This window comes from Ctenopharyngodon idella, chromosome 16 (genome assembly GCF_019924925.1).
Source record: "Ctenopharyngodon idella isolate HZGC_01 chromosome 16, HZGC01, whole genome shotgun sequence".
Classification (NCBI taxonomy): Eukaryota; Metazoa; Chordata; class Actinopteri; order Cypriniformes; family Xenocyprididae; genus Ctenopharyngodon; species Ctenopharyngodon idella.
Window position 1 is genome coordinate 25,874,447 of NC_067235.1, and position 25,749 is coordinate 25,900,195.

Here is a 25,749-nt window from a genome sequence, read left to right on the forward strand (position 1 = left end):
AAAGTGTCAACTGCTGATGTCTCCCAGCTCTTTTAGTGTATTATTCCTTAATGAACCACTGTTTTCAGCGATTTGGTTGAATGAATTATTTAATGACTCACTCATAAAACTTATCCAAAATCACCCCCTATACCCTAATATAGTGTACTTTTTGAGGGGACAGCCATTTGTAGTGGTGTCTGAAACCATCAAGTGCACTTGATAATGTCAATCCCATAATGCACCTCAATAATGAGTGTACAATCGATGTACACTCAATGGCTGCATCCGAAATGCTGCCTTCGGAGAACGCATTCCAAGGTAGGAAGGCACATCCAAATCCAATGTTAGCTTCATTTCCTGTCTCATGAGATACCTTCATCTGATCGATTTTTGAAGGCAGCATAGATGTATCCTTCGCGGCCTTTGATATCCCACAATCCTGTGTGTTCCATTTGGTGACAGTACAGCTAGAAAAAGAAAGATGGCGTCTGAAAGTTGCATTTTCTGGTCAGTTTGTGTGTAAATGTACGTTTTTGACCAATGTTTTCCACTGATGTCAAGAAATTACTAGGCCTACTGTACTAATTAAATGTTTGTTTAATTCTCACCAGAGCTCTCTCTATTTTGCTGTAGATCATTAAACTGTTACGCTGCCTCATAAGTATGTCCGAAATCAGTTTCGTGCGTTACCTTTACACGCAAATGCTGCCAGCAGAGTCATTGCCTATAAGGCAGCGAGGCAACAAGTCAGCTGCCAAAGTTTTCGGATGCAGCCAATGGCTAGCCGCTAGGAAATAACCATGCACTGCAAGCGTCGCACTTAATGATTTCCCGTGTCTCGCCAGAAGATGGCGTCTGCAGCACTTCCAGTGCACTCAGTGTCCGAATTCACTCATTTGTTTTTCTTCACTCATTCAGTGGACTACATTAGCGGATTTGTAAATTTGAAATCTGGCTTCCGCTGTCATTCGCTTCCAGTTATTTAAACAACTCGTTATGCTGCTTGATATTGCAAACTGGTATTTCTTACCATATTATTTGAATGTATTGTCTTAATTATAAACATGCTGGTTTGTAGCGCAGCGTAAATTTTACAGTTTTAAAATTTAGCGTAAATTTTACAGTTTAATGCACTTTGATATTCTTCTCGTTGTTTCCTAGCAGCTAATAAATTAGAAGTCTCCCACATTTACAGAAAATATCTTACTTCTGCGTTGAAAAATAAGGTGGATAGGTGGCTGTAGGCTACTTCGGATACAGCACTTTTGATCCTGAATGAATCAGTGTTTTTGAACGAATAGTTTTAACAAATGATTCAATTTTTGAAAAGTCACTCGGCCAATAAATTCCAAGGTCTTACAAATAACCAGAATCACCTGTAATACACATATTGTATGGAATAGGCTAATAATACTATGTTTTTATTTATCCAGAATTTTACCTCAGCCTGTCAGTGGGTGGTAGGCTAACTAAGTTTATTTCTGTCCAGTCCATGAATAAAGGTGGGAACCAGAAATGTGTCAGAAAGCTCTTTAAATACAAAGAAGTGGGAAAAACATCATAGCCTATCGAAAAAGGCCTTGAGAGGTATTCTATTAGAATGTGACATATCTAATCTTTACAAGCTGCCACAAGTCCAACTTTGTTTAACATGTTCACAAACAGGAACTGGAACTATACCCAGTCACCACATAACCACAACAGTGTTTCTTAATTTTACCCTCCAATGCTTTGAGCAGTTAATCACTGTAAACATTATCATAGCTTCTCATTTAATTTCTTCTGTCTGCAATATTTGTGTTTCATTTTGTGTGGTTTTATTACCAGTGTTTGGCTGACCAGAAGCCACCATTAATAACTGCGTTCTGTGTGCTTAAACAATGACAGTTCATTAATGAAGGTACATGGCATGGAATACAACAAGAAAAATATTATTACACAAATTATTCAAGATCTCTCTTTCTCTCCAGTGGTTATTCATAAAGTCCTTGAACAAGAGGATATAGCATGGCAAGCTCTTTGGAGTAGCGAAACTCGAAATAGCTACAGACCTAAAAGTAAATCCCATTTTTAAATTTTGCTTTCTCTTGGGGCTCTTCAAAGTAAATGGCCTGCAGCAGGAAAATCTCCAAAAGGGTACACACACTTCACATTTTCATCATATAGATAATGGACTTTCATAAAAGAGAATAATAAAAGCTACAAATGCCTACTATTCTCTTGCAGTTTTTCAGTGCTGTAAGATGAGCCCTACACCTCTAATTCACAAAAAACTCCCTTTTGCCCAAGCATTGTTTACTTAGAAAAGGTCCCACACATCAAAAACTCTTAATTTGCTGCATAAATATTTTGGTTCAAAATCCCATGAGCTGCAATTTAGAATAAGAAACACTGATGTGTGAAAATAATATTTCAAGTCTCAAGGTTCTCACCTACTAAGGTGCTTGTCAACAGTCATGGTTATTTTCTCATTTAAATGGCTTGCAGTTTCCTTACATGTTCCCACTCTCAAATTATTTATGCTCTGACCAAACACTTCCAAAAGGTTTGATGTTTGCTGGCCAATTATAAACTACTCTGGCATCCATGCGGCGCTATACACATGGAAAAAATGAGCGCAAACAAATGTTTTGGATCCTGCATGGGTGAACATGACTTTCTGGCTGTTGATTTCTTGCTTGTCTGTGACCAAAAAAAAAAAAAAAAGTGTTTCTTATGAATGACTATAATTGGATAAAAGAGTAATATCTATAATAAGAAACAGCAAAAACAAGACATCATTTGCAGCAGCCATTTTGTTCTTTTTTCGTTTGTGTTCTTCAGCTGTTATTGCATAATTTAACATCACAGAAACATGTGGTCATGTTAAAATGAATGTAATTTGTATCTGACTCTCAAAGCTTGTATTTCAGATAAGATAGGGAAGACCGGGGCCAGTTGTCACACAGATAATTCCTCTAGCAGTGGTTTAGTATGTTAAATTCAAACACAGTTCAGAAACCTCTTAAATTGTGAATTACATTATCCAAATTAAAATTCTGAAATATTCACCACACCAGCATCATTTCAGACAAGTATGTCAAACGAAGATAGATTTGAACCTAAAGGCTGAATTATGTTCTCAAGACAACCGTATTTTTCATAAATGGTTGGGCATGCGTTTTACAATATTTGTTGGCCAGAACAATGGTTTGATATATTCTGTATTCAACAAGGTTTGATATATTATGTATTCAAGATTTTATAGTAATATTAAGAAATATTAACTAAAAATTCTTACAGCTAGGTATAGCTCCAGTCTCCCCTGACAGACTTGAAATTGCACAAACCTCTTTTGAAAACCACACTGTTATTCCTCCAAATCATCACATGATGTCGCTAAATACAAACTCTAAACTCAACTAGAAAGGCTATAAATTCTTAGCAGTTTTAATTACGCCAGTGAAGTGAGTTTGAGCAAGATATTGAAGTCGTGCTCGGGCTGGTTTCATGCCAGTTTGGTTGCTAATGATCGTGTTGATTCTGTTCGTCGTATGTCACACAGCTGAATGAATCGCATTCTAATTCCTTGTTCTGAATTGGTCCAGTCAGTGAATCTGTCATTTATCTCTGCGGATTCCACATTACACACTAGATATTCATTCAAAAGCTCAGTGTTCCAGTAAATTCCAATTATTTATATGCAGCGTTCAAAACTTTATTGATCGCCACTGTAATTCGTCACGTTTATATATAGCCTAAAGCGGTTAATTGGAAGACTAGGACTCATTCCAGTAGCTATGAATTCGGTGTAGGCTATAGCACATTGTCTTTTTGATCAAAACAAACGGTTATTTGTCTTATAATATTAGGCTACTCTTACCCCCGCCCATTGGGTGTGCACTATTATCCGATTGGTTGTAGCTGAGCCCAAGAAAAACCGGCCCTTCTACATTTTCACCTTTCATTCAGAGTATTGTATCAGATTGAGTGTGCATGTGAGTACTAGTATGTAAAACACAACGATTCCAGCAAACACTGGAGTTGAGAAAAGACATAACTCGTAGGTGAGAGCCTGCGCGCTCATGTTATTCTAATTCCTATCTAAGGAAGAGGAATTAACAGAGAGATCGGAATAACACACATGATGGCATTTTCTTCTTTTTGGAAGTATTGCGCTGCCCTTTCTCTCCTACTGCTCCTGTCTTATTCGCATCCAGGTAAGAATTATGATTTATTCAGTCTATAAACACTTTGAAAGTTTACTTGCCAGATGTTTCACTACTGAAAACTATTTATCTAATGTTGGCATCGCGAGATGTAGCCTATAGAATAGCTATGGATTGCCTACAACATGCTATAGGTTTAGCGCATTGACTGCATTAGATGTTGTAGAAATCATGTTTTTAGCTTCCATTTTATTGCATTTACACGAAAGTGAAATTAAAACTGTTTCTCCTAAAGTTCTTCTTGTTCCAGTTTTCGCGTTACATTTCTTCCAGGCTAATTATCGTTTATTATTTTGGTCAGTACTTTGCGTCACTCACCTGCACCTCTGCTGACTGCGTTTGTTCTAGTAATAAAAGTGTTCGCTCGATAACTGCATGTACAGCACACAAATTTGGCAATTCATTTTGAGAAGCATTTCTAACCATAGGTGCGTTCATTCTTCGTTGACGCTCGCGCGCATCATTGTTCAGATATTGTGCACTATGCTTTGTTCTTTCATTTAGCGATGTCCTTTGAGCTGTACGTATAGCCATTGCGACAGTCAGTAGGCTACAAAAGCGCAGTTACCTTGATCATATAGGCTATGTCATAGTCGAACGCGCTTTTCGGAGGTCCCGCTCTGAGCTCCTCTGCGCAGGGGTTACTGTCCCAAATCAGTCTCAAATACAAGCCTGTCAGAGAAAATCCCAACACGGGCCGCGTATTTCATGCTTGCCATCGCATGATAAGTGCATCTGCTGTTGTCTTGGGATTTGGATTACAAGAGCATCTTGAAGATACTAGCTGGCCGTTTAATTCTTCTCTTCAAGCTGTGCCATCTGTTTGTAAGATGAGGCTCAAATGAATAATTATTAAGCAAGAGCGAAAATAGCATGAGAAGAGAAGAAAATGCGTTTACACTTTATTAGGTGTCTTTTACATGTGCCTTCGGCTCAATCGCATCCCTTCTGATATAAAGTCCAGCAGCATGATTGTGAGTTTTATGGACAACCAATTAATAACTTACCTTGCAGATAAAAAATGCTAAGTAAACCATGCATCCACCAAATACTAAATAAATGCAGGTCTGGAATATCTTAAAGGATTAGTTCACTTCAGAATTAAAATTTCCTGATAATTTACTCACCCTCATGTCATCAAAGATGTTTATGTCTTTCTTTCTTCAGTCAAAAAGAAATTAAGGTTTTTGAGGAAAGCATTCCAGGATTTTTCTCCATATAGTGGACTTCAGTGGGGTACACTACGGGTTGAAGGTCCAAATTGCAGTTTCGATGCAGCTTCAAAGGGTTCTACATGATCCCAGATGAGGAATAAGGGTCTTATCTAGCAAAACGATAGGTCATTTTCTAAAAAAAAAAAAAAAATATATATATATATATATATACTTTTTAACCACAAATGCTCGTCTTGCACTAGCTCTGCGATGTGCCACGCATTACGTTATCATGTTGGAAAGGTCACGCGTGACGTAGGCGAAAGTGCCGATCCAGTGTCTACAAAGCAAACGTGCAAACACTCAAACGCCCTTTACAAAAAAAGGTAAAACAACAATGTCGGACGATTTTGAAATTGGAGGAGAAAATGAGATGGAGTTTTTCGCCCTACCGCGGGACTCCTGCCTTCGTCACGCGTAACCTTTACAACGTGATTACGTAATGTGTGGCGGATCGCAGAGCAGTGCAAGATGAGCATTTGTGGTTAAAAAGTATATACATTTTTTTTTTTTTTTTTAGAAAATGACCAGTCATTTCGCTAGATAAGACCCTTATTCCTCATCTGGGATTGTGTAGAGCCCTTTGAAGCTGCATTTAAACTGCAATTTTGACCTTCAACCTGTTGTACCCCATTGAAGTCCACTATATGGAGAAAAATCCTGGAATGTTTTCCTCAAAAACCTTAATTTCTTTTCGACTGAAGAAAGAAAGACATGAACATCTCGGATGACATGGGGGTGAGTAAATTATCAGGGAATTTTAATTCTGAAGTGAACTAATCCTTTAAGTGGAATCACTCTGCTCCAGCTCCACTCCAGGTTTTCCTGTTCACTTGGGAGAGAAACCCACTCCAAGCGATCATGGAGAAAAGTGAAAACAAAAACTCTGAATTACAATAGTGTAATATACACAATATGTACATTTTAATACAGTCTAAGGCAGCGGCGTAGCAATATGAGCCCTGGGCCCATAAGCAAAAAAATTTTAACGGCTCCCTCAGCTGAAATCGCATGAAGACCCTGCAGACCCTTCATACCCAGACGCTACGCCAGGTACATACATAGTAAAGACAGTAAAATGGTGCCAAAAAAGCCAAAAGATATAGTGCCTCAGTTGAGTTCCACTTCATGTTTTAAATTTTATGGTAACAATATAAGCAAATGTATCTATTTGAAATTCCTTTGTTGAAATTCTTGTGGTCAGAGGTACTTCCAGGTTTGTGTGTGCGGCTGTTTGTTTTACATTGTCTAATAATAAGTGAACAACTGAACAAATTTCTGTTCTTTGCAATTCTTGCTGTATGTGGCTATGACATACATTAGAATATAAAGAAATGTTTAGAATTATAATTTTGTGGACATTTTTGTTTGCATTTATGGGTATGTGCATGTACTCATTGTTCAAATGGAAGGGTATCTCCTAATTTGAGCCTTGGAGGTCAAGAGGGAGCTATGGAGATGACTGTCATTAATCTCTCCAGTGACAAGAGTTAAAAGAGGAGAGAAAAAAGGGGGTTGGGGAGGGAAAGAAGGAGGGATAAAACTGATTATAACACTCCTTCATCATGTAAATCAATAGAGACTTTTGATACCAGGTTGACATATCCTGGAACAGTTAGTTTATTAGAGATGTAGCAATAGGAAAAAATGGAGGAGAGAGAACATGGAGGAAGTGTTTGAGATGAGATGATCTTTGTACCTACTGAATCAGACTGAAAAAGACAGAAATACAAAATGAAGAAGAGGTAAAGATGGGATGGAAAAGAAGAAGACAGCCAGGGAAGCAGATGGAGTGACAGGGATAATGGGAAGAAAGAGCCTTGAACCTGTAAGAAACCACTCTATCATAGACAGAGAGAAAAGAAAAATATAGAATAGTGTGTGTGTGTATGTGAAATCGCCCCTTCCCCCAGCACAACAAATACAGAATGTACTAGGCTTAGTGGCTGTGTGTCCCTTGGGTACAGGCCTGCAGACTCATGTTGTGTTCTCCATCTGAGCCCCTCTTTCTGTTTTTGCCACTCTCGCATTGTCTTTCCCTCTCCCTCTCCCTCTCTCTCTCTCTCTCTCTGCATGCCCTTTTTTGCAATGCTGTGTTACTGACACACACATGCACACACACAATATACGGCCACATGCGCCAGCCGCATTCTGCATGCTGCATTCTATGCCCGTCCCCTCTCATCACTGGCCCTGCACAGTTAATCATCTCTATTTGTTTATTCGATGGCAAGCAATATGAGAGTCATTCGTTTGAATCTGTTTTCATCATTTTTTGGGACTCTGTCAATGTTGCTTCTGCTGGAGGGCCAAATTGCCTCCTAATTGGAAAAAAGTATAAAAATAGCAGCACAGTTTAAAAAAATTTGTATGGATTTTTCTTTTTTCTTCAAGTAAAATGCAATTACATATTGCAGTTATGATAGTTGCCTTATTATATAGTTTGACATGACTAGTCATGTGGATAAAAGTTGAAAAACTGCCTTTGTATTAGTATACCAGGGGTCCATACTGCAACTAAAATGGTTTCAAATGTGGAAAATAAAATAAATGTATTACAGCAAATTAAAATCTAATCGCCAGAGGCAACAGTTAGTAAAACTTTGTGTGCGCCCATATGCGGTTTTGGCAGTTATAACCAGTGTTTCTTGAACAGCGTGTGTCATGATGTTTGATTTGTGACCAAATTACACTTATGTACTGGTTCTTTTTAACGAGTCTGTCAAAAAGATTCACAAAACTCGCTTGTGAGTTAGTGGTTTAATCAGCCCAGGTGAAATAAAAAGTACACTTCCATAATGTACTTAATGTGCTCTGTTTTTGCGCCACTTGTAGTACACTATGGTTTCAAGTGTACTACAAGTGGTAACTAAATACATTTTTTTAAAAGCACATTTTAGTTCATATTCATGGTGTCTCAAAATAGCACAGAGTACACTTAGATGTTCTTAAGATTATCTTAAGAAGTACTAAAGAAGAATTTTTAGTATATTAAGTACAAAATTAGTGCACAAAATTAGAGCACTTTAAGTACATTATGGAAGTGTACTTTTTTTTCACTTGGGCACCCTCTCAGTGAATCGTTCACAGTCATTAGCTCACTAAACTGTGATTCATTTTTACAGTTATGTCTGATTAGAAATTCTCGGAGAACCATTATTTGTAATGTAAGGTATATGTTTGTTAGGATAAATGGCATTCTAAGAAATATTCAAACATTTGAAACAAATATTATTAGCCATTGTTTGCTACAGTGAGGTCCAATTATAATGTTGAATTGACTGTACACTGTAAAAAAATTATTTTCATGATTTGTTATCACAACATTTTTTCTTTTGTCAAATCAACTTAATTAATGTGGTTCAGATAACATAATATTTTGAGTTTCTGTTAATTAAACCAATCGCCTTCATTGTATTAACTAATAATTTCAATGAACTCAAAATTTTAAGGCAACCAGGTAATTTCCTTTTTTAAGTTAAACCAACAATTCTTTTTTACAGTGTAGGGAGAACTTTGGAGTAAAACTGTAATGTGGGGTAACTTGTTAAAACCATAATAAACACAATATCTGACTTTTTAAAAATGGGCATACAGTACATATTCTTACAAAACAGTGATATTTACAACATATGACACAAATACAGTAAGGATCAAATGGGAACTAAACTAAACTAAACTTTTATTTTTTTTTTTTTAATTTTTAGTCTGGGTCCCTGTATATATGGGGCATGGAAATCAAGTATGTCTTTTGTTTTGAATGTTTGATTTCCTAGTCTTATTCATATGTAAAACTGGTGCATTTTGCAGGGTTGGCACTATAGGATTAGCACATGTAGGGCAGACATTGGTATTTTAACTTGACACTTTGTTCTGTAATGCTATAAGGAAGCCTTTATCTTAAGCCAAGGTTTATCCTTTGATTCCAGTGTATGGTTGTGTAATTCCCCAGTAAAAAAATGTTGACATTTAATTACACTGCAAGCCCTCCTACCAGTATGTTAAAAACAGACATGTTGTAAAGCCTTCAGGTACTCGCTTCCTATTTTTACTTCAATTTCACAGCGAACACTGAACCCAGGCTCACAATAGACAAAAAAAGACAACATATACAGGGAGAGCTGGTGACAGACTGTTATAGCTACCTGGCTTTCTCTTATCACTGTAATAGATTACACATTTTACAGCCCTATATAAACAGATGTTCCTTTTAGGGATCATATTGTTACTTAACACAGAAGATAGAAAAGCGAATAAGAGTCATAGTTGTGCTGAAACTCGTGAACACCTTCAATTGGAAGACGAAGAGATGAACACTGGGAGGAATAGACCTATTTCAAACCGTTTCAATGGAGGGCTGGATTCATCATTGTGTTTTATGGTGTCGTTACACGGGATGGGTTTGTCGCAGGTGGTGTCTCGGTAACTGTATTTCACCGTAATTATCTTCAATCTGATTCGACTGATTAGACACTCCTTTAATTTTCTTGTTCGTTGTCATCGCCTGCCTGCCTGCGGTCACTCATATTAGACACAATATTTTATGTCTAATTTCAGAGCTTACATGTTGAAGAGGAGATTATTGGAAGACTGTGTGCGGTTTTTAAATGACAGAAATGATGAATCAGACGCTTGTGGTCAAGTTGACTACAAACGTTATTGAGCAAGGCCAGCATATACCACTGTAATGAACCCGAAACTCTTCCATCTCTTGCAAAAGAACGTCTCTAATATTATTCTAATGAAACGCACTCAGAAAGGTGTGCCCATTAAACAAGCTTATTTTTCAGGGTTATCACTCTCAAGCTGTTTCTGCGGCTCGCTTTGATTGAATTCAGGCACACTCATTGTGGGAATTTAAGCGCTTGCTCTCTGATAAGTATGTGAATTATTGAAATGTGCCTGTTCGTACTGGACCAGATTCTGTCTGTGTCACTTGTGAGAAGGCAAAACCTTGCCAGACACGAGTTGTCAATAATTCAGACTTGGGTTGTGAAGTGCAGACTGATTCAGATCTAATTTTTCTTCCTCTTGTCCTGCGAGATGTCTGAGTGGCAGATTTGCTGTCTGTTGCCTGACTATGTCTTTCTCAGCATGGAGAATTAGACTGCATAATAGCAATGTATTATTTCTCAGTGTCTTTATCTCACAGCTTGAGAGCCAGATAGAAATTTATCAATCTGAAATTACCTTTTTTCCCTAATGAGTACTATAAATTGAGCTTTAATAGTATTTTGGCAAGAGATGGGTCACAATGCTGTAATCAGGGGGGTTTCAAACCTTTTAATACTAAAGACCCCAAATATGACAAGGAGTTACCTCCTTCCCAAAGTAAAATACAAAAAAAGACTGAAAAATGTATACTGTGAAATTGGTATGTGAGAAAAAATGGAAATGGTTGTTTCAGCAGGTTGTTTCAGAAATGAAATTTATATCAACATTTTACTAAAGCCAAAACAAAATTATTAAAATATTATCTAAAAATATATATACTTTCTTTATGGCCTTTCAAACATATATAATAACTTTAATATATATTTTAACACTTTAACTTTGACAGCCCTAAATATATATTTAAATAACATTTTAACTTTGACAGCCCTAAATATATATTTACATAACATTTTAACTTTGACAGCCCAAAATATGTATTTAAATAACATTTTAACTTTGACAGCCCTAAATATATATAGGGCTGTCAAAGTTAAAACGTTTTTTAAATATGTTAAAAATGAAACACATTGAAATCATATTTTTTTGTCCTAGTTTTTTTAAAACCACAAATAGCCCTATTTTTTTTAACACAAAAAGCATCTGCACATTTAAAATTGGGGTGGGTCGTTCTCCCGCGGTAGAAATCGCATTCCGGGGGGGAGAAATGGGAAAGGGCTGCAAAGGGCACTTTCACTTTCGCGATCAAAGGGGCAGGGGCTCAAGCCCCCCTGGAACCCTTGGAATTTTTCCCATAGACTTTTGGAAAGTCACAAAAAATAAGCTCTGTTTAACAAAGGGTTATGACACTTACACATTTTGTCTATCAAGATAATCTTTACAAGTTAACACAACATTTATACATTTTGAAGCCTAAATAAAGTCGTCAGATATAAAAAGCTAACAGTAGGCTATAAATGGACTGCAGCACACCATGGTCACGGATCAACGTCACCACCACCAAGCTTCCTGAAACTTTATTTAGAAAACAACTTTATTTAAAGACTTTATTTATTTATTTATTTATTTATTTATCGCTGATTATGATCTGCGCTGTGTATGAATACTTATCCACTTCTTCCATGAGAAATGCTGTCCAAATGTCCTGTTTGTCATGATGACGTCTAAAGTCCCCGCCAAAGGAAGTAGTCCCTTTGAGCAATTTGTTAGCAACTGCCGTTTTTAAGACACAATAAAGGTTTAAAAATTATCACAAGTGGGTTATAACTGGTGTGTTTTATGTCATAGATCAAAACTTGAAAATATTTAGAGGCTTTGTTAACCATAGACCTTATTTCAGGCGATTTAGCAAAAACCCATTCAAAAAACCCATTGACTTCGGGGCGATGGAACCGGAAGTCCTAAAATGCTAACTCGCTTCTGGGTTACAAAAACACGTCATCCCTGAGGTACTCTATAGTCCTACCTCGTGGCGGTACGCACGGGCGGTACTGGAGGTACGCAGGAAAGGAGACCAGAGGCCATTACACGATAGGCTGAGAGGTGCCGCACGTGATTAAGTTAGCCGTTATGCTTTCTCCAATGGTAAGAGATACAGACCCTCTCATCTCCCTATAATCTCTGGTGGCGCAGCCACGCGTTTTTAGACGTGACATGTGAACGGCCCATATGAATCCCCACAACACCCTACGTCAAGCAAATGGTGGCAAAATCGGGCTAAAATCGTGTAGTCTGAACCGGGCATTAAGTATACAAAAACATACATACTATATGTACAATTATTTTATTTTAGAAACATGTTGTCTTACATAAATGACAATTCCTTTTTCGTCACAGTATAAATCGGTCTTTATACATAAAAAAAAAGTATAGACATATATATATATATATATATATATGTGTGTGTGTATTTTGGGAAGGGGATTTCTCACAATGTGATCATAATTGTTTGTCATTGGTATTAAAAAAAAATGGTTTAGACAACCATTTGACTAGTCAGTTTTGAAAATATGTAGTTTTACTCATCCCTCATTCTGGAAATACCCCAAAATCATGAGCTAAATCCTTTCAGTTCTGCTTTCATTTACACCGAGAATATCTAGAGAGAGACATGTGAGAAACAGAGTTGCCAATGTAGAGAGAGAGAGAACGAAAAATCAAAGACGAGGCTCTGAGACATGAAAAGAGAGGTGGAGGGGGGAGAGAACCAGACTTAAGTGGATGTTGTGGTTGATTGCCACAGAGGTGAACATTCCTCCGTATAGGGGACAGTGTTGCCATGACTTTGCAAACTCTGCCCTGTGCTTGTTTAACAGCCCTCTAACCTCTGTCTTTTTTGTCTCGTTCCTGCTTTCATTTCTTTTCCTCACCCTTCCACCTGTTTCCAAGGCTCCAGTCGAGTCTCTGTTCCATACCCACATGAGGTAAAGGTCCCAGGCTTTTGCAGTAATTACAGGAGTTTGAGTGGCACTAAAGTCCTCACTAGGTTTGATTAGATGAAGGGCCCATTAGAACTAAAATGGGCCCCTGTTCCAGATGGAGTGTGTTTGAAAGGAATCATAGCTTCTTGAGAGGGAGACTAATGCCGCCTGCACTGATTGCATAATATGGAGAGCATGGAGGTGATAATGATGCTCTAGATGAGCGCAGAGGGCTGGAGGGAGCGGTCCTTACTCGGGACAGGTGTGTGTGTGACATGAGTCGGTCTGACCACAGAACATCCTCATGCAGGGAGAAGAGAGAGATTTTTCACTTATTTTCTCATTAATATTGAAAGCCGATGCGTGTTTTTAGATGTTTAAAACCCTTTTTTAATCCCAGTTTAATATTCAGAGACAACTTTAAATATGTAAACACTGTGGCAAAATGTCAAAACATTGCTCTGTTTGTTTAAGCATCCCAACCAGCTCAATATGGCAACAACGTCTCAACCAATGGTGTTAGTTTGAGGGCGGGGTTTCTGGGAAACCTGTCTGATAACAGTCAGTTTTATACAAAAACAATCTGCTCTCTGGAAATGTTTTAGAAAAAAAAAAAAAAAAAAAAAAAATAATAATATATATATATTTAATGCGTATTACCAGCCAGAGTGATTTAATTCCTCCATGTGTTACTATGGATTAAAAATAAATAATTTTATGAGACATTTCCAGGGCTGATTATTTGGTTAAAGCAACTGGACTTTTTTTTTTTAAACAGTCAATTTTGCAGTTTTGTTAGGTGATGCTAGTGGCACAGAATCACACACTTCACCTTGAATGTTTATTTTTTAGAATTGCGAAATGACAGAAAAGCTGAAGGACTGAATATGATCCTAACAAAGTTTTAATCATATGGTTTCACAAAAAATACCACAGTTTTTCATAATTTCATTTTGGCACTTTTATTGATAAACACAGTAAGAGGCAGGGCAGGAAATCCTGTGTAGAAGATGAAGGAAAATGATTGGGAAATGATCAAAATACCATGGTTGGGTGTTTCTGTAACTCCGGGCACTTTTATGTCCCAGGGGTTGACGGTTGTTCTTTTTGTTAAGGCCAACTTTCTTGGAGACATTTTACTATGCTTTCACCATTTTCATCATTGTCTATATTAAAGTATGAAAATCCATTATAAAAATATGAATAATTACACATCTCTGATGATCTACACAAAGACTTAAGCAATAGCTAAAGTACTTGTTTACTTAGAGGACAACAGTCTCATTGAAAAGTTTAAAAATAAAATGTGAAGAAAAATCAAGGTAATATCACCTGAACAGAATATTATCATTGTGTGCCATTACTATTCAAGCTCTGACATATAATTTAAATTATTTAATTGTGTATATTTAGGATAAATAAAATTATATCTAAGACAAAGGAATCAGCCATTTTATTCAATAACATTTTTTTCAAAATGTCATTTTCACAATTGCCATTTCCATCACAGAATAAAACATCATTTGAAATATCGTGGTTGGAATTTTCATTACCTTCAGGAAAAAAAATGACAGTATTCTTCTGTGATGTATGTATGTCCACAGTGTTAGTAGACAAATTAAATAAACTAGTGGGTGTAAAAAGTGTGTTTATTTTCTAAACGTCCACAGGGCCAGAACAAGTACCCATGGTTGAAGAAACACCCAGTTACTATGGTACAGTTTTGTAAGGCCAGAAAAAAAGGAGGAAGAAAAGGGCTGAAGGTTTAAAGGAGAACAGCGTGAAGGTCTCAGCACCTACACTACACAGTTCAATGGTCTGTGAAACAGTGGAGAATGGGAAGTTAAAGAGGCTAGTGTGCAGAGTGGAGGACTTGACTGAGGAGAGCGGGAAGCGAGAGATGGAGGGAAGAATAACAAACAACTGAGGTAGTCGAAGAAAGAGCAACACATCAGAGTGGAGGGTAAAAGATCTTGATTCCAGTGAGAAAATTAAAGAAAGAAAGAGAGAGAGAGAGCGAGGACAAACTAAGTGGAAACTAGTTGTGTAGGTGACTGAAGCAAACAGCAAAAACATGGCAACATCACAAAGTGAGAGAACAGATGATCAATGAGGACATTTTACTGCAGGCCACCCACCCGTCTGGAGCTGAGTGGCAGGTCAGGGGTGAAGCGCTCACACACACACAAACACAGTCACATTTCCCTCCCAGTCTTCTGCTCTCTCTCTCTCTGATATGCCCACTGAAGCGCTCAACAGTGGGCTGTTAAATGAGAATTGCAGGGTTGTGCAACATTCAGAACTGAAGAACTGGGTCCCTTTCAGTTCGTGAATTTTAACCGAATTAGCCACACTCCACAGGAAACTGATCTGGAATCAGTTTAATTTTTATATTACTGGTTGTTTTTAGCTTTTTATTTTTAGTTTATTTTTAGTAATTGCTTCAAGGTTAGTTTTCAAGGTAGCTTTTTTGGAAATTTATTTTTAGCTTTCAATTAATAAACTTTTTTTTTTTTAATAGTTTAAATTTTAGTTAGCAAAAATAACCCTGTATGCAATAACAGGAAGAGGAATTTACTGTATTGCATGCATTCTGAGAAGTGAAGTGTTGTTTAATCCTGGTCCACAGTAATTTTATCTATCCATCCATCCATCCATCCATCCAAATGCCTATAAACCCTCAAACTTCAAGCCTTTTTCAACTATTTCAAAACTTTAAAACAAGGTTTTGTCAAAACAAACAAGCTTTTCTAGTTAGCAAGTTACAGTTATATAAGAATTTTAAGTCTATACCTTACATTCAAATTCAAATAGCAATTCTGTATTTCTGTTTGCTGCCTTAATTCAAATTCTGAACTTGATAAGGAATTTAAAAGGCAGAGAATTACTGCTTGAATATAAAGAGAGGACATGATTGAAAACCGGCTGTTAACTTGGAAGGAACGGCACATAAACGAAGGTAATTACTTTCCTGTAAACTCTCAAAAAGGATCTGCACTACTGTTACGGGTCAAGGGCCACACGAAGGGGAACATATACATGGTCAAGTATCCCTCACAGGAAACACCAAACGCTAAATGATAGATGCTCTCAGCGATAATGATTATCTAGAGATTACTTTGAAAACAAATTGAGGTGAGATGTGAGATGCAGGATTGATAAGCACTTCAAACGTGGATCAGAGCCAGCGAGAACAGCAACATCCAACACTGCAGCATCAGCACAACGCTGTTCCCCTTCCAACCCTATAACAATGAATTCAGGTTTGGGAGTGAACCTTTGATCTTGGATAATTAGTAGGTGGTAAATAAATCTTCATTAGCCGTAATGAATTACACAACAAAACAAAAAACTTCAAAAAGTTGCTGCTAATTCCACAATTAAAATCTCAATGTATGCATCGAGGACGAGGGCAGCACTTGCAGCTACGTGCTTTCACACTTTGTATTGTTTGGTAAAAAACACAGTCGCAAGCACGAGGTCATCTTGTTGTTGTTCTGGCGATGCGGAGAGTTTGTCCTTCCAGGGCTGGCAGGCAGAATTGGCCCGAGGCTCCAATAGTGGGAGATTACTTACTCTAACAATGGATTACGTTTCCGAGATTGTCTCGGTTCGAGGGGCGTGCGTGAGGTGCTGAGACATCCCGGACTTGTGACCTTGACGATGGGTGATTGCGGGAACTCAGCTCCAGGGAGCTCTTAGCGAGAATAGGAAAATGCATAATAAGACAGGAAGGTTTTTAGTATGAATGAATGCAGGCATGACTGGCTGTGCAGGAGATTTGGAAGTCTTGTTTCTTGTACCCCTGAGACCAAACCTGGAGTGCTCGACAATCTCGCAACTCATCTGAAAAAGAAATAATGTTATCATCTCTCGCACACGGGTGGGATGACTCACGTCCCCCTTTGCCTCGCTGGCAAATCTCATTGCTGTGCAAGCTGTTATATTAACAGTAATTTCTGATGCAAACACACAAATCTGCGTGATTCACTTTTTGAGGTGAATATCAGCCTCTAGCACCTCGGGGAAGAGTGGAATCCATCAGTATATACCGCTTTAATTACCCATGATTCTCCTTTACCTTATCTGTGTTCAACTAATGAAGCTCTGAGGAATGCAACTGGCTGCTGACAGGAAATTGTGTAATTAAAAAAAGATTGCCTATATTGTGGAAGATGGATAGCAGCAGAGAGACTTTTATGTGCGTACATGGATATTAAGACTGTTGAAGTTAACAGAATCGTTGGGTTTGGTTAAAGTAAACGGATACAGGCAGGTGGTTGCTTAAGGGTTAAAGAAATTTACCCAAAAATGAGAATTGTGTCATCTTTTACACACTCTCACGTCTATCCAAAACTAGATTTTGGTTCATACAATAAAAATCAGTGGGGTCTGAAACAACACTGGATTCCATTGTCATTGTATGGATGAAAAAACACTGAGACAACTTCTATATTCCATAGAAGAAAGTCGTACAAGTTTGGAATGACATGAGTAAATGGTGACAGAATTTAACTATCCTTTGAAGAAAGACCTCATTTTGAGGAAAATATTACTGAGCTTGCCGAAAATGGCCATTTAAAATTGTTCTTGCTTGTCCTGGAGGTAAACTCGGGCTGCAGATCTGACATCCCTATAGATTTTTTTTCATATTAAGCTTCTCAACAACATTTACTCCCCTATCTCTCACTCTCTGTTGGCTTCTGACCTCTTCTGCTTTATTCTTAACAGACACACGCACACACCGCTACACATACAGTAGATATTCCTCCTGGTAGTCACTCCTGGTTATGATGTGATATCTGTGATGTAGGGGAAAGTGATTTTTATGGTAGTAGCCGTGGGCTATGTTTTGTAGGGGAAGCTGTGTGTGTGTTGGCCAGGTGCTCTGTAGCAGGGCACTCAGTCCTGGTGTCCAGATTTGACGCCTGTGGCAGTTTTGTGCTCATTTACATACAGAGAGTCTGTTGTGATTCTATTTCCACCTCCGCCAGACTCTGCACCACCCCCCTTTAGTCCCTCTAGCCTTTTTTTTAGGGCTGCAACTAACAACTATTTTTTTTGATAACTGATTAATCTGTGGATAATTTCTTAAATTAATCATACTAATTATGCAGATATGCTTTGATTTAATCACTTCATCAGATGTTTCTTACTAAATTCTCTACTTTAAATTTATATGAAGGAGGGCGACTGTTCTGCAGGAACACACATCAGAGGATTTCACATAAAAACTACCATTACTTGGGTTGCATATAGGATTTCACCTTTCAATTATGGTGAATTTAAAACCCAAATTTGATTTTTAGCAACAGTTTTGTTTGCGCTCAGTTTGATTGACATGCGTGCATACTCTCTATGAAGTATTTGAAGGTCAACAATAACTGCTGTTAGGAAGAGCTGCGAAATGAAAATGTTTGCATTATAAAAAATGTAATGCATTAATATATATGTCCTGATGAAAATCCACTTAACTGCATTGAACCGCACATTTGTAATCAAAGTAATCAAAGCGCTGATTACACTCACACGCGCACACACACACTCACACTCACACACGGATATATGTAAGGAATAATTGACGACGGGCCATTGAATTCTTAGAAAATAACGCACACCCGAGGTGGTAATGCCGTTACACCTCAGGTGTGCATTATTTTCTAAGAATTCAATGGCCCGGAGTCAATTATTCCGCTTATACTACAAGACACTGTTTCGATGGTGTATTTTACGACATTTGTCAGGTTTTTGTCCTTAAAACACTCTTGTGTGTGGGCCTAATTTCTTATGCATCTCATCCCAAGCCTCCGTTGCTAATTCCAAACGTCATTTCAGAACTAGTAACGGAGGCTTGAGCCTTGATAGCAGAATAATACCGTTGATACAGTTATTAACGCACTTATTAAAGCAGTTATTAACACAGAGAGAGAGAGAGAGAGAGAGAGAGAATATGTGAATTAGCCTACCTGAGTGTCTGTGCCTCTCTCACGGCAGCAGTGTCTCTACTAATAGCGAAACAAAACTATAAGTTTATCTACCTCAAGAATCGCACAGTTATTACCTCGCTGGTGAGTCATTTTACTGATTAATTTGTCAGAGCAGCGCTGACTAAAACGTTTCTGTGCGAGTGTGTGTCCGTACTAACGTTATACAGTTTGTGTGTACGTTTGAAAGAGAGAGGGAGAGCAAAACAGAAAAAATGTTGTGGCAAAAGCCATGACACTAATTTGTCGTTTTCATCTTATAGTTTACTACATTAATTTGCTTGGTCTGTGTTGTTGTGGGTTTTTCTTTCTTTTGCTGTAAAGCCCGGGATACACTGCAAGATTTTTGGCTGTCCCAGACGAAAGATTGCCATCATGAAACAGTCGTGGCGATTTCTGTGATCGTGGCTCTTAATCTGTGGTCCTATGTCGTACAATTTTCCCGGTCTTGCGACCAAAGATAGCCTTTGATCATTTTCTGACAGTGTCAGAAATTCAGCATGATCTACGATCTACGTCTACTGACCAGCCAATAAAAATGCGACATGAAATCAATGCAACACGGCGCTAAAATTTAAAACTGCTTACCGCAAGCTCTTTTCCCTTCTTCTTTCGCCGTTTCCTTTTTTTCCCAGCGCACATAAAAACTACAACTGCCAAAGTGTGATTCAACATGGTTTTTTGTTTACCACTAGCGCATGCTGATGACGTATTATTCTTCTATAGAAACTTGCATCGTAGCCTACGAGTCAACAGGTGTCATTATCGCATAGTCTACATGCATGTCGTACCCAAGTTTAATAGATCCATGTCGCACAGTGGGATAAAGTAATGAACTTATGGGATTGCTAAAATCGTGCAGTGTATCCAGGGCTTTATAGACTGTAAGGACCTTTTGAAATAACTGAAATCATTTGGCGAGGTGATATGAAACTGTAATGCGGTCAAGACCTGCCTAGAACTACTTTAGCCATGCGTTTCCCTGAAAATAATTGCACACCTTAGAACATTGATCAGATTCGAGCATTCAACAGCCTCGTAGTATGTCAGTTCTACAGAAGAAAGTCATAGAGGTTTGTACACACACACACACACACAGACACACATACATATATATATATAGGCCTATATATATATATATATGTGTGTGTGTGTGTGTGTGTGTGTACAAACCTCTATGACTTTCTTCTGTAGTCATAGAGGTTTGTACACACACACACACACACACACACATACATATATATATATAGGCCTATATATATATATATATGTGTGTGTGTGTGTGTGTACAAACCTCTATGACTTTCTTCTGTAGAACATAAAAAAGGATAAGAATGTTGTCAACTAAACACTTTCAGTTCCCATTGTATAGTCAAAACATTTAATGGAAGTCAATAAGAACCAAAACTGTTTGGTTCCCAGAATCCTTTAAAATATTTCATATTATGTTTCACAAATAAAGAAAGTATATGTGTTTGGAACAACAAAATACTGGTAAAAATGTGGCATTATCAGCTGCTTCTTTAAAATATGTGATGGTCTCAGCAGTTCGGGTGGAGGTTGGCAGCTTATTCCACCAGAGGTTTTGGAGAGCTACTTTCTGAATCATTGTGAAGAAACAATAAGGTGTCACTCACTCATTCAGTGACCTTTAGCTGGCAGGAGGAAGCATAAACTTGTAGGAGTGTATTGAGGTAGGGAGGTGCTGTTCCATAATACTTTACATTAAGTATTTTAAATTGCAGTTTAATGTACTAATACAATAAAACCTCTTTAACTTTAATTTTCTTGCAGATTCATTCACTTACCCAGTGGTCCCTATGGTCAGTCCATTCCTGGTCAGAGCCCTAATTTCTTTGCTTAATAGTCTCTCTCTTTGGCTCTTTCTTTAAATTCCCTCATTTCTCTCTTGATCTGCTGAAGTGTGCACTTTGGATCTGTGCTGCACAGATTTTTCTTGTAGCAGATTTTTCTCACATTTCTATTTCAGCCCACCAAAATTTCCTGTTCCTCCTCATTTCCCCTTCCGCTCACCCTTCATACTTTCCTTCAATCACTCCTTCCACTGAAGTTCTTTCACTTTCAGAAGTTTCACCTTTCCTCTCTACTCACCCTTCTGTCATCTGTCACTCTCTTTGAATTTAAAGTCATCGCTCAGTTTGGGTGATATCCAGCGGGAGATTTTCAGTACAGCATTGGGACGTTTAAAACTATTTACTCACATCAATTTTTAATTTTCTCATCTCTCTGCATTATTGTCATGCCGAGGAATGTAAAGCGGACACATCTCTCTCTCCATCTCTCTTACCTTCTCTTTTCCCTCAATTTCCTTCTTTTCCCTCAAGCCCAGTTTATCTCTTTATCCATTATATATTGCTCTTTATGTCTCTCTGCCAAGCAATATAGCAAAAGGTTTATGTGCATATCAGGGAATAGCAGGGGACTGACTGGGTCTGTATGAGCGTGCGTGTGTGCGTAATACGCACTTGGGGACACTAGCGGTCGTTGGTCGTTGAAGCTCACACATGCACACACACATTCACATACACACACACATGCATTATTGTGCTTGTGTCATTATTATGCAGAATGCATGTGTGTCACTTGCATGTGTGCACAAACACACACACACACACACATTGAGTTTTCATGCTTTATGGGGATATTCCATAGATATAATGATACTGTACAAACTGTATATTCTATTCTTTAACCCTAAACCTACCCATGACAGAAAACTGAACAATTTGAAATTTTCAAAAAGCATAATTTAGTATAATTTATAAGCTGTTTTCCTCATGGGGACCAAAAATGTCCCCACAAGGACAGGGATTTCTGATATTGTTATCCTCTTTGTGTGGACATTTTGTCCCCATAACATAGGGTTTTTTGCACTTTTATGTTCCAGGTGTTGATAACTATTTTAAAAAAGACACATTTTAAATGATTTTCATTTAATTTCAACTTGTTTCTTTTTGTTATATGAAGGTCACATTCAAACTACTGTTAAACATTTGTTAAATATTTGATAACTTGTTTACCAAGGAGAAGTCTCAATGAAGAACATGCTTGAGAAATAAAGAAAAAAAAAGAAGGGAAATCAATGTAAATATCACTTTTTAAATATTTTAATGTGTGTCATTTCCAGTCAAGCTGTTTTACTTTTTTTTTTATTGCTTCCACACTAAAAGTGGTACTGAGGCCCACTCGGTGAAACCATTTACTCATACTCATAATCTTCAGATCAAGTCTGCAAGCACTGTATCTGTTTTACACTCAGTTTGCAATTGTAAAACTCTAAACACAGTTCTCTACATTAGACACGTCACATCATTCAAAACTAACAGCTCTTGTGTTTCTTTTGGAAAACACTGCCATTTAAATGCCACACTCATTTACCGATTACCTACACCCAATGATCATGTGTGAAAACGCTTACACCTAATTTGATCACTTAGAAATCAAAACTCAGTGTTTTGAGAAAAAAATTCACCCTTAAATTTCTGTTTATTTTGTAAATATACACTGAATATACATACAAGTCAAGTCATCTTTATTTCTATAGCGCTTTAAACAATACAGATTGTTTCAAAGCAGCTTCACAATCGTAACTAATTAAAATTCTGCTGTAAAGCAGCTCTAACAAGCCAATAGTGTTATTATACAGCTCAAATCAGTTTAGTGTCAGTTCAATAACTGTAATGCTCATCAATTGTGCATAAATAATACATGTACATATGAGTGCTATGACAAACTACAAGATAGTAGTTTTGTGTGTAGAGTTTGGAGAAAAGGAGCCGTAGTTTCAGAAATTGTGTAAGCAATTAAAAAAAACCCTGTAATATTGGTAAATTATGCAAAAAGTGTGAAAATATTATGTAGTTGTGTATATTTTGTATGCATAAAATGAATCAAGACATAGGAGTTGTCCGTTTTATTCTAATGCGATTTCAAGCACCTTCATTTCCAGCACAGAACGCTATTAAGAACAATACATCATTTTAGATGTGGTGGAAATTTTCATTACATTCAAAAAATATGACAGAGTTCTCCTGCTGTGCTTATATTTTGCATTTGGACATTGTTAGTAGTCAAATTAGATAAAGTAGGGAGAGTATAAAAAATGTATTTTAAGACAGATTACTTTCTAAAAGTCCACAAGGCTAAAAGTGCTCATAGTTGAAGGAACACTATTATACAACTGCCATTGTGCTGGACATGAAGCACCATGGGATGAATATATTAAAAATATTTGCATCTTGCCAAGGAATGATTTGGAACTGCAGTTTGACACAAATTCTCCAGAAGGCAATAGCTCAACAGATTTATTTATATGTATTTCAGCAATTCAGTCAAGTCATGCACCATCTAACAAAGTGAAGATTTTTTTTTTAAGTTCATTTATACTATATACATGTATATGTCACAAGGCTTTCTATTAGAGGATAAAAAGAACTATATAAACCACAGTCCTCCAGTGAAACAGGCTGCCGTCTGGAAATAAAAGGGCTAGCTGAGCCCTCTTCCACTCGTGAAATATCCCAACCGAGCAGTCCCATCCAGACTTTCTGCCAACTATACAGCTGCAGCGGGAACAATGACACACATACGCATACAAATGTACTCACACACACTTAGGTACTCTGAGCAGGCTTGGACTAGCTGGCACATGCTCAAAATTTCAGGAAAGGAGAGGACGCAATGACCTAAGCTAACCCAGAGCTACATTTTACATGTCTTCACTAAAGCACACGGGGGTCTAGTGAACAAATGCTGGCAGTGGATTCGACTCCCTTATGTTTTATAATGTTTTATGGAGTCATCTGCTAGTTTAAATTAGCTAGCTCTCATACAAACACATACATACTCAAAACTCCCATGCTGCCTAATGTGGTATGTTATGCTCATAAAGTCCAAGAGGCCTGAAGTTTAAGAACATCACACACTCCCACGGTTCACATGCTGTAGGCACGCACACACACACACACACACACACACACACACACACACACACACACACACACACACACACACACACAGTCATGCTGTCACACTGTGGGCTATGGTAAGTCTTGGCTCCGCTGGGTGGTTTAACAGCAGCCGGAGGGGCATTTGTCCTTCAATCTTACTCCCACTCCTTTTTTCATCCCTCCATCTTTAATTCAGCATCCCGACCCCCAAGTCCCAGCATCCACCTCTGCTCTCTGTCGTTTGTTTCTTCTCAAGTAGACCCAGCATCCCTCTCTCTCCTTGTCTAGGGGCTAAATCGCATCCTTTTGTACTTCACCACCCCCTTTCAGATGAGAAAGTTGGCAGAAAATGAAAAACAGAAAGAAGATTATTTGAGTGCATGTGCGTGTGAATGAGGGTCCAAAAAGAAAGCTGTGAAAGCAGGCGGAAACACACGTCTTCTGGCTTTGAATTAATCCCGTTGATTATACTGCCGAAATCTGGGTTGTGACACAGTTGTTATTGCTTTACAATATTAATAAAAGAGTGAGATGAAGAAAGGAGGCGGAAGGGAGGGGGGCGGGAGGAAAGATGGAGGAAAAGAATCAATGCAGAGGCTCGCAAGGTAATTAAAAGCAGCAATGGACAGGCCTTGAAAGCCATTATTAGTAGCTCTTGGTAAAATTACTATGATTACACAAACAGCTAAACCAACACAGGCTTTTGTGTTTAGGCCATAATTGCCCCTGCAATGGATTCAGATTTTCAACAATGTTGTTTTTCGTGATAGATGGGAAACAAAGCGAGGAGAGGAAGGAGGCTGAATGCAAAGGCCAACACTTCTCGATGCCCCAGACGTCAATATAAGAATTAATCACTTAATCGCTATCCACAGAGCAAATGTACTTTCATGTTCTCAATTACCTGTTGTGGACTAATGTGCTGTATTCATCAAGATGTTTAAGAAGATCAGCTTCTTGGAGCTGCAGTGTAGTGTTTAGCATACAGGACACACTAAGCTTCAAACTAGTTTGAGTTGATATTGAGCTGATGTCATGAAATGGTGATGGCTTTGCTCATGAATATTAATTTGTTCATGCTGACTGCTAATTAATAGCAGGATTCTGACATTGTTATTAAAGATGTTGTTCAGATAGTTTTCAAAGAAGGCATACATCAATATATATTGATCTCGACTTTAGGTTCAACAGAGCATCGATTTAACATCAAATTACAATTAAAAATAAAATTTACAAAAATATTTAAATAATCAATTGTGCCCATACCAAATTGTACATAAGTACAGATTCAGTATCCAGCAATTCTTGTATGTCATCTACTAAACAATATCAGTGTTCCTCTCCAGACAAGCACATGCTTGTTCGCTTTTATCTCTGATGGGATGAAATGAAAGAAATTTTGTTGGTCAGCTGATGCTTGGATCAGATGGCTTTTTTTGGGGCAAAATGTTATTGTTTTAAGCTGTTTTAAATCTCATATCAAATGCTGATGTGGGTAACATGAGTTAAAGCCCAATGTCATTTTCTTCTCATCATTTCCAATTTACTTTTTTTTTTTTTTTTTTATAAATATATAAAATAACAGTTAGCTCAAGCAGTAGAGCATGGCACTAGCAACACCATGGTCGTTGGTTTGATTCCCAGAGAATGCAAGAACTGATAAAATGTACACCATGAATGCAATTTAAGACACTTTGGATAAAAGCATCTGCCAAATGCTTTAATGTAAATGTTTCTTTTAGTAAGAGAAAGACAATTAGAGCAGAAGGTCAACTCAGTTGATGTTGTGTATCTCTACA

General features: G+C 37.7%; 1 protein-coding gene across 1 annotated transcript in view; it reads left to right on the forward strand.

Annotated features, from left to right (window-relative positions):
- The first annotated feature begins 3,918 nt into the window (after positions 1–3,918).
- Positions 3,919–25,749, forward strand: part of cadm4 (cell adhesion molecule 4) — a 155,692-nt gene continuing 133,861 nt past the window's right edge. The window contains exon 1 of the mRNA XM_051865265.1: positions 3,919–4,181. Within this exon, the coding sequence (XP_051721225.1) occupies positions 4,106–4,181 (76 nt within the window). The 5' untranslated portion in view covers positions 3,919–4,105. The remainder of the gene's footprint in view (positions 4,182–25,749) is intronic.